The 10,346-nt window shown below is 38.0% G+C and overlaps 1 protein-coding gene across 1 annotated transcript; it reads left to right on the top strand.

Annotated features, from left to right (window-relative positions):
- Positions 1-5,816: 5,816 nt before the first annotated feature.
- On the top strand, positions 5,817-9,842 carry LOC117302680. Its single transcript, XM_033786671.1, has 3 exons — positions 5,817-6,266; positions 8,050-8,192; positions 9,039-9,842. The coding sequence occupies exons 1-3, from the start codon at positions 5,817-5,819 to the stop codon at positions 9,112-9,114; spliced, it is 669 nt and encodes a 222-aa protein (XP_033642562.1). The 3' UTR covers positions 9,115-9,842.
- The last annotated feature ends 504 nt before the right edge of the window (positions 9,843-10,346 follow it).

The raw sequence follows: 10,346 nt of genomic DNA, 5'->3' as shown, positions 1-10,346 counted from the left end.
TATTTTATGCATATGTTGGGATACACCAAGTGATAAGACTGGTATTCGACAATTACCAATAGTGTCCAGAGCCTTTAATTGGGGCTGACGTGAGTGCATTAACAAGCAGCGGTGGAAGGCTATTGTTCACCTGTTATTGCTTGTGTGCAACAAAGCAACTCATAAAGTAAACAAAAACATAACCCATGATCTACTTAATGAGACTTCTTCAATAATGAAAAGCATTTTGCTATTAAGAAATGAGGGTTGTGTTTGTGTCTCCACTACGGCTCATTTAATTTTATCAACAAAAAAAAAAAAAAAAAAAAAAAATTGAAGCATTTTCAAAGAACTTGAAGCATTTTCAAAGGGACGTATTGGGAAAGTGATCATATACGTGTATGTGTATAGTATTAAAAAAAACTTGTTGACGTACGTGGTTTAAATATTAATACTGTGTCTGTAATACGAGTTATGATTGGAATCAAGGTGTAAATGTAGTTACCATATCAGTGGCTTGTGTGCGTCAATTTGGATTGTTTTCACCTTTTTCTATTTTCAGAAAAAAGAAGTTTCTGAAGTGGGGTTTCAATTAGAAGTGGCATTCTCTTATTACATTCTACTATTTTGTTTGAGTTATTTTAATCTATCCATAGAGTAAAATGTTTATACCAACACTCGAATGCTGTGTGCCTTTTAAGGCTCTTTTAGAAACCACGGCTTCAGCTTTGGGTTCGGCTTCAAGCTCCGTTCTCTCATCTGAAGCCCTGAGCACGTACGCAAAGCACGCGCAAATTGTCCAAACAACCGCGGGGCCAAGGGCAAAAGGGCAAAATGCCATGCAACAACGCGCATGCGCAACTGGACACTAAGGCCGTGTCCGAAACGACGACTTCGGCTACAGCTACGTCTAGATCAGCGCGTCTACCAGTGTTGAAGAATAGGCAGACGCGGGCGATCTAGCCGTAGCTGTAGCCGAAGTCGCCGTTTCGGACACGGCCTTTAGTTTCGTCCAATCACAAAACGCAGGCGCTATTATTCAAGTCACGTGAACAGAAAGACTGTCAGTCAGATTGCTGTTGATAACGGCATGTTTATAGCTAGAGCCTTAGGTTGGACATGTAATAGTAGGAATGAATACTTCATTTTCACTCCATCGTCTTTAAGTCATCTGACAAGGCAGCCAAACTGAGCAAGTAGTAGACAGGTAGGCCTTTATTTAACTGTTTTCAGGTTTTGCGCTCATTTGCGGTACACAGGCGGTCAATGCAATAGTATAGGAAGGACTACTTCGTTTGCAATCCATCGTCTTCGTCAGGGCAGCCAAACTGAACAAGTTGACAGGATTTATTTCGTGCAAAAGTGAAATTTTCTCAAAACAAACATTCTATTGTTATCTTAACGTGTAAGCAACCGGCGGTGTATGCATCATCATAAAGATAAGTGAAATAAAGCAAATATATTTGGAACACGTTGCCTTGGATCGGTCGAGTTGGTCTTTGAAAAGCGTTCTGTAACCGTTTGTTATAAAATACATATGGTTAGAAAGATGTTGTAAGAATATAATGATCTACACCAATATGCCTCGAAATTGCGTAGTTTTCTTTTTACCTCGTCGACTAACACGGTCGGCCATTTATGGGAGTCAAATTTGTGACTCCCATAAATGGCCGACCGTGTTAGTTCGCGACGTAAAATAAAAACCGTGCAATTGTGAGTGATACTTTTGTGGATCATTATATTCTACTTTTGAAACATCTTTCTAACCATATGCATTTCATAAAAACGGTTTCAAATACTTTTTATAGACCAACTCGTCCGATCCAAGGCAACTTGTTCCTTTAAAGATACTGATAGTTATCAAAGACCAGTCTTCTAACTTGGTGTATCTTAACATCAAAATAACAAAACTGTGTAATTTGAGCTCAATTGATCGTCGAAGTTGCGAGAGAATAATAGAAGCAAAAACACCCTTCTTGCACAAGTTGTGTGCTTTCAAATGCTTGATTTTAAGACCTCAGTATCAAATTCTGAGGTTGCGAAATCAACCTCAAATATTTTAGTGAGAAATTACTTCTTTCTCAAAAACTATGTTACTTCAGAGAGAGAGCTGTTACTCACAATGTTTTATACAATCAACAACTCTCCTTTGCGCATTTTAAGTAAGTTTTTATGCTAATAATTATTTTGAGTACATAATTACCATTAGTGTTCACTGCCTTTAATAATCCACTCGACGTTCAAATTCAAAGTTCTATAGTTGTGTCTGCTCCTCCTGCTGAACTGAAATGCCGTTTTGAAATGGCTGCTGAAAAAAAACACGAGTGAAGTTAGAAATTCTAATTCTTGAACAGTGTTATGTTCAGCGGCGACGCGCTCGTGAAAGACAATAGTTATAATGTTTGATTGGTATAGCACCTTGGAGATAAATTGCTTTCACACAAGTGGGGAGGAAACCCCTCCCCAGTTAACTTCTCTCTCAACCATTGACACCATGCGTTCGGTTAGGCTACCAGCAGTCATGTACACATCACAGCAAGAAATGCATTTATTAATCTATACACAAATAGTAAAACGTCTAGTTTAATATATTCAGAATTGTATAGTTATTCAGAATTATATAATTGGATAGTCAATAGTCAAGTCTATAGCAATCGCCTATAGATCACGATTTATTTCCCCTTTACAGTTAACTTGTAAAATATAGACACTAATGATGATGAAATAATTTATCTCTTGCCCACAAAAGGCTCATTTTGTAACACAAAAAAAATGTCTTTCATCACGATGATATTGCAGGAAGCCGTTAAAGCCATTGGACCCTTTCGGTAAACAGTGTTGTCCAAGGCCCACACTTTGTGTACCACAACTTCTATATCAAATAACAAACCTGTGAAAATTTAGGCTCAATCGGTCATCGGAGTCGGGAGAAAACAACGGAAAAACCCACCCTTGTTTCCGCGCGTTTCGCCGTGTCATGGCATGTGTTTAAAATAAATCAGTAATTCTCGTTAACGAAAATTTATATTGTTTTGCTGTATTCTCAAAAGGTAAAGCATTTCATGGAATAATATTTCAATGGAGGTCTTTCACCACTGCCTTCTGTAAACCCTGTAAGCTGAACCGAAAGGGTCCAATAGCTTTAACGAGAGGCTCTTATTGTTCCCTGGGGACTCGTTACTTCCGAACGCTTATAATTTCAATTCAATTCACTTTATTATCCACGATGTGAAATTCATTTGGGCATTTTATTCAACAAATTTTCAAAATTTACATTAAAATATTACTACCATAAAACTGACAAAAAAACACTACAAGCCACACAAGTCTATAAATAAATAAATATTACATGAAAAGCTGAATTATAAAAGATTGTATAAATGAGCAGCCTTTGCTATTTTGAAATTTGAACTATGATTCTAGTCACTTACTGCAAGAATCATGAAAACCAAATATCTTTTTAGCAATTTCGGGCGGTGCAGGGACTAAAGGGTTAATGCCATAGACCTTTTTGCAATTACCATTTGTATATCATGCTTCCATATTATGTCATATAATACCTTTTCGCAAATACTATTAATATGTTGCCATATTATGTCATATACCTTTTCGCAAATACCATTAATATGTTGCCATATTATGTCATATACCTTTTCGCAAATACCATTAATATGTTGCCATATTATGTCATATACCTTTTCGCAAATACCATTATTATGTTGCCATAATATGTCATAGACCTTTTCGCAAATACCATTATTATGTTGCCATATTATGTCATACAACTTTTCGCAAATACCATTAATATGTTATCATATTATGTCATTTACCTTTTCGCAAATAACCATTATTATGTTGCCATAAAATATGTCATACAACTTTTCGCAAATACCGTTATTATGATTCCATATTATGTCATAGACCTTTTCGCAAATACCATTATTACGTTGCATAGACCTTTTCGCAAATACCATTACTATGTTTAAGTCAGCGTATGGAAATATTGACGAATACGCTGGCATACGTCGAATAAGTTCTGGGTAAGTTTTGTATAGTTACGAGCACGCTGAAACACGCTGATATACGTCGTGGTCAGGCGGGGTCGTCGAGAAATTGTGTGCATGCACAAACATTGATGATAGATTGGGCATTTTTGAATCCTCAGTCATGGAAAAATCAAATAAAAACAATGTTGACGCCTATAGATGTTATGAAAAAGGATTCTCCACTAGCAAACGTTTACGTCCAAGTGGTTGGTTTGTTCGTTATCTAAGGTTTTCAAGGACACACTATAGTCCGGGCAGAAACATTGGCGTACTAGGAGGGGGGAGGGGGTATCCGTGCTCGCACCGTTAAGGGCACATTACACCTTTGGTAATTGTCAAAGACAAATCTTCTCACTTGGTGTATCTCAACATGCATTAAATAACAAACCTGTGAAAAATTTAACTCAATTGGTCGTCGAAGTTGCGAGATAATAATGAAAGAAAAAATACCCTTGTCACACAAGTTGTGTGCTTTCAGTTGCTTGAATTCGAGACCTCTGCCGAGGTCTCTAAATCAATTCAAATAGTTCAATCAGAAAAGAAATAACTTTTTTTTCAAAAACTACGTTACTTCTGAGAAAACGTTTTCTCACAATCTTTTATATTATCACTGGCTCTCAATTGCTCATTACCATGTAAGTTTGTATGTATGCTAACAATTGTTTTGAGTAATTACCAAGTTTCCAGTGCTTTGAAAGGCCAAAGGTTGCCTATAATAGTTAGGATGAGGTACACGGAGCTTCGACTTCACGTTTCGTTAGACATTACGTTTCGTTAGATACTTCACTTTAATGTTTCTTTTTATATCAACTTATTATTATTATTACACATCACAGTTAATCACCATTCGTTTTCGTTTGTGTTCTCTTCTGTCCTTATACAGGGTTTGATCCGGTCTTGATTATGGCGCTTGCAGAACCAGGAACTGATGAAGTCATGACGCAGTTTGATTATTATTATAGTGTCACGTTGACATCAAATACTGGAACCATAATAACCAACACTGAGATAGCTATAATTCCAGATGGATCGTCTTTTGATGAAGACGTGTGGGGCATCTGGTGGCCAATTCACCGGTACTTTTTTGGCGCGCTTTTTCTGTTGCTAAGCATTTACGCGCTGTATGCCACCATTTTGCGTGTGATGATTAACAGACGTCGAGATGGCATTAGATCGAGGAAGGCTGTCCAACCCGTATTTACATGCATCAATTTACTGGTGTTTGTCCTCGGATCAAGTAACGCTATCATGTTGTTTCTGGATCCCTATCTAAAATATCAACGAATTCCAGTTCTGGCCGCTGTCATACTTTTTAACATGCCTTACCCGTGTATGACGTCAGCCTTTTCCCTGGTCCTGTGGGTTCTGTTATCTATTTCAAAGATGCGCATAAGCAAATCAGCTAAATTGCGCAGTGCTTGGTTCTTGTCGGCTATTATAGCTACTCATTTCATTCTGGTACTTATGGCTTGCTTTGTCTTTGTGTTCTATAAAAGTGTTCTGGTCCTAGGCGTTTTGTGTCACGGTTTCTTTGTAGTGTGGGGTGTTTTGTTAAGCGTGACCTACATTTACAGCGCTAGGAAAATATTGAGTGTTGCCAAAAAGAATAGAAAAGAACTGCAAGATATATCAATGCGCGACGGTTCAATCACGACAAATGGTGGCTCCAAAATGTCGCACACATTCCCAAAAAGATTGTCTGCTATATTTGCAAGAAGTACGAAACGACCAAACAGCTCTTCTAACAATGCGAGCATTTATTCCATTAGTCGAAACCAGTCAGGTCCAAAAATGCCTCAAAATAACCCACCCGTCACCGTGGGTCCTGATTGTAAAACTTCCCTACCCGTCATTGATGACGTCAGTAGTGATTCTAAAGTCAAATCAGTCAACCAGGGGCAGATTCAAATCGACGACACTATGACGTCACAGAGTAAGATGACAGCTTCAGAAGAACCGAGCAGCTCCAAGACAGAGACACGTGACACGGAAGAGCAGTGTGATGCCAACCATGAAACTAAAATGAAAAGAAATGACGAAAATTACGTGTCAACCACCGGCTCTTCTATTCTCACTGCCGCTTCTACAAACCCTCTGGATAAAAACAAAGATGGCGATGGTAACAACATTACTGCGCTGAAAAAGAATCATTCTGTGCCATCTGATGCCAAACAGAATGGGAACAAACGGAAGCTTGCTGGCAAGATGTCAAGTCCTAACAGACCACAAGTCACCCAAAAGGTAAACAAATGTAACTTTGAAAATGTTACCGCAAACCAAATATATATTGATACCTTACCATGCAAAGCCTCAAATCCTATAAATTTAACCTTATAGAAAGGTTTGAGGTAACTATGTTATGATAATCTCTGAATGAGTTGGGGTAATTCTGAAAAGTTACCAGTGATTTTATTAACTCGACGACGTTTCGATCAGTATGCTCGAGCTGACCGTCTTCTGGACGAACATTGTGTGTCTATTTAAGACGAACCAACAAAATTTCAGACAGAAATATTTATTAAGACTACCATTTTGTCGCACCTCAGGCAACATTAATTTAATAGATGTAAACACGTTTTAAACAACTGTCTTCTTTTCTCCTTCGATCAATTGCTGATCGGTTTTAGTGTATCTCCCAGAAACAAACAATAGACCCAGTCTACTGGTGCTTCACTGGTAGTTTACGGTTTACTTTAAACAATTAAAAAAAATTGGAGTCCAGCGCCCAAACTGCATTTTAATTTTACAACATTTTAAAAAGCATTAAAAATACACAAAATATGATAATCAAACCAAAAGAAAACGCTCAAAAGGTGAAAAGTTGTGACTTTGCACCCAAATTTGACTTTGAAAGTTAAAATGGAAAATGCTACTTTCTACTACAGCCTTGATAAATACAAAACAAATTTAACAGGGAGAGAGATCAACAATGTAATGAATAAATTAACTATTCAGAAGAAATGTATGGAAGGGGTTGCATTTAAAGGCAGTGGTATGGTATTACTCAAAATAATTATTATCCTAAAAACTTTCTTGATTACGAGTAATGGGGAGAGGTTAATAGTATAAAACATTGTGAGAAACGGCTCCGTCTGAAGTGACGTAGTTTTCGAGAAAGAAGTAATTTTCCACAAATTTGATTTCCAGACCTCAGAATTAGATTGAGGTCTCGAAATCAAACATCTGAAAGCACACAACTTCGTGTGACTGTGGTGTTTTTTCGACGACCAATTGAGCTGAAATTTTCACTGGTTTTTTATTTCATGCATGCTGAGATAATACACCAAATTAGAAGACTGGTTTTTGACAATTTCCAATAGTGTCCAGTGTCTTTAAAACGTTATTTTTTTTTTCACTTGTTTGATCCATACTGGTTTGTGTTTCTTAATTTCATGGATAAGGCCCATGCAGAGGCAGGAAACCAGGCTGAGAATCTTTCAGTGCAACTTTACTTTACAAACTCGTTACAAGTATATGTGTTCTATGATAATGGGGTGTGTCAAACTGCAAGGTGGCCAAAACTTTGGAATAAGTTTGATATTCACTGGCATGAATGCCATAGAATGATTTGCTATGGACCTTTATCATGGTGCAGCCATCTTGAAATTTTCCCATTGATATCAATGTTACCAAACGCTGGTGTTTCTGACCAGAAGAGTGTGGGTTCGAATCCCCAGCCTTGACACTTGTGTCCTTAAGCAATACACTTAACCATTGCTTCGTCCTTCGGATGGGACGTAAATCCGTTGGTCCCGTGTGTTGTGTCACGCATGTAAAAGAACCCAGTGCAGTTATCGAAAAGAGAAGGGGTTCGCCCTGTGTTCCTGGCTGGGGCTGCTGTATGCGCCGTGCACCTCGAAACCCTTATCAGGTGCTACAGTTGTGTCTCAGACTTGATCACTGCAATAACCTATCTTTCTGAAAGTTTGTACATACTCAGCGCCTTGAGTACCATGTTTTGTAGATACGTGTGCTACATAAGACTTCGATGTTATTATTAATATTGTTTTACTTTTTTCAACAGGTGTTTCGCATAGCATCCTTCACAGCAGCGTTAGGTTTAACATCATCATGTCTAGGGTTGTATGGCATTCTTGGACTAATGGTGGCTGGTCCCGACGAACAGCCCCCACCGTGGGGATGGTACTTCTACCAGTCGTGTGCAAGGTACATGTGTTTTAAATAGTAGAGTTTTTTTTTTTTAAATGCAGTGGACACTATTGGTAATTGTCAAAGACTACCCTTCACAGTTGGTGGTCTCAACATATGCATAAAATAACAAACCTGTGGAAATTTGAGCTCATACGGTCATCGAACTTGCGAGATAATAATGAAAGAAAAAACACCCTTGTCACACGAAGTTGTGTGCTTTCAGATGCTTGATTTCTCAAATATTAAACCTGAGTCTCGAAATCAAATTCGCTGAAAATGTCCTCTTTCTCGAAAACTACGTCACTTCAGAGGGAGCCGTTTCTCACAATGTTTTATACCATCAACCTCTCCCCATTACTCATGACAAAGTAAGGTTTTATGCTAACAATTATTTTGAGTAATTACCAATAGTGTCCACTACCTTTAAAGACACTGAACACGTTTGGTAATTTTCAACGACCGTTTTCTCACTTGGTGTTTCTAACAAGTCTATGAAAATTTGGAATCAGTTAGTCATTGAAGTTGCAAGAAAATGATGAAATAAAGAAAAAACACTCTTGGTGTACCAAAATAATAGTATGCTCTAAAAAACTACGTTACTTCAGAGGGAGCTGTTTCTCACAATGTGTTATGCTATCAACCTCTCCCCATTACTCATGACAAAGTAAGGTTTTATGCTAGTACACGTATATATTTTGAGAAATTACAAAAAAATGTGTACAGAGCCTTTCAGCATTCCCAAAATGGCAGACAAATTGTGTGACGTCAGTGTAACTTTTCAACCGAGTAACTAGTTTCAAGAAAGTGAATACGTACAAGTTGGCAACAATTTTATACACTTTATACACATTTTCTTCACAGGATGATGGAGTTTGGAATGGGATGTACCATGGCTTACTTCACAACGCAACCTTTCCCCCGTCGACGTCAACGTTAGGGTATTAATAATGCAAGGACAGCTCTTCAAAATTCAGAACAGGTTGCACGGTTACACAGTGGGCCAGAATTGAATCAAAGTGTGCCAAAATTATATCACAACATATTTTTTGGTAAAAATTATATTTAAACATATTTATGATGGAAAGTTGGTTGTAAGGGGTTTTCTGATACGTAGAATTTGATGGTCATGGTTTTAAAGGTCTGTGACGTCATCATAGTCCTGAATCGTGATTGGTCGGCGAGAGTTTAATAACTACTAATATCGTTTTGTTCATTTGTTACCCTAGGCATATCAAAGAAACAGTTTGTGAACAAATGTTTTGCGATGCAAAGTGTGTTTTCATAAGGGTTTCTAAAAGCGTTACTCATAAAGGGTGGTCTTTCTTTGATGCTAAACAGAGAAATAATGTCCGCTGACACACGCACTGTCGTTACAGGTGGTTGAGTCAAAACAGGCGTTTCTCATAGGGGTATACAACTTCAAAATTGAATAATTTCCAAAGTTGCAAAATGTCGCAACCAAATTTGGTTTTAGACTGTTCCTGAAGGTTCAGGCTACTGAAAAAAGTTATAATTAAAGCGGCAATCGGCGGCATTTTATATTTCCTATGTCTCTGATTGAAATAAATGAAAACTAGGAGGCATTTTATGGGATTTATCAGACCTTTTCAAACAGTAAACAGAAATTAAACTGATTATTAATTTAATTTTCATGAAATATGGACTATAAACAATCATCGACACGGTTTTCATGGCATTATCTTTTATGAGCCGTTCAGGGTCGCAAGTTAAAATACCCTTTAAGTTCAACGGTTTTGCCGCACTTTGTTACGATTTTTTGTCTAAATAAAGTCATAACCCTAATTTTAAAGAGTTTTTTTTTCATTAATTCTTTCTTTTAACGTACCCCTGGACTATTAAGAACAATAACAAAATGGAAGTACTGATTTTTGAAACAATCACCAGTTGCCTATTTTGGCGCAGTTTGACCTTGACCTGGCCCACTGTGGGTTGGCTTGTGCTCGCCTCTCACCAATGTGACCCCGGTTCGATTCCCGGTCGGGGCCATACGTGAGTTGAGTTGTGCGTTGGTTCTCTGCTGTGCCACGAGGGTTTTCCAGACCATCCGGTTTTCCTCCCTCAGGAAAAAATCAAACACTTTCGATCTGGGCTGTGCTCCGTGGTCATAATGGGTTGATGTGGCTGGCAGCTGAATGCGCCCTTGCATGC

This window comes from Asterias rubens, chromosome 18, assembly GCF_902459465.1.
Source record: "Asterias rubens chromosome 18, eAstRub1.3, whole genome shotgun sequence".
Lineage (NCBI taxonomy): Eukaryota > Metazoa > Echinodermata > Asteroidea > Forcipulatida > Asteriidae > Asterias > Asterias rubens.
This window is presented reverse-complemented; position numbering and strand designations above follow the sequence as displayed.

Coding starts and splice junctions, on each gene's coding strand:
- LOC117302680 (XM_033786671.1), top strand. CDS start 5,817: ATGCCTCAAAATAACCCACCCGTCACCGTGGGTCCTGATTGTAAAACT. Junction 6,267..8,049: donor GACCACAAGTCACCCAAAAG/GTAAACAAATGT, acceptor TTTTTTCAACAG/GTGTTTCGCATAGCATCCTT. Junction 8,193..9,038: donor TTCTACCAGTCGTGTGCAAG/GTACATGTGTTT, acceptor TTTTCTTCACAG/GATGATGGAGTTTGGAATGG.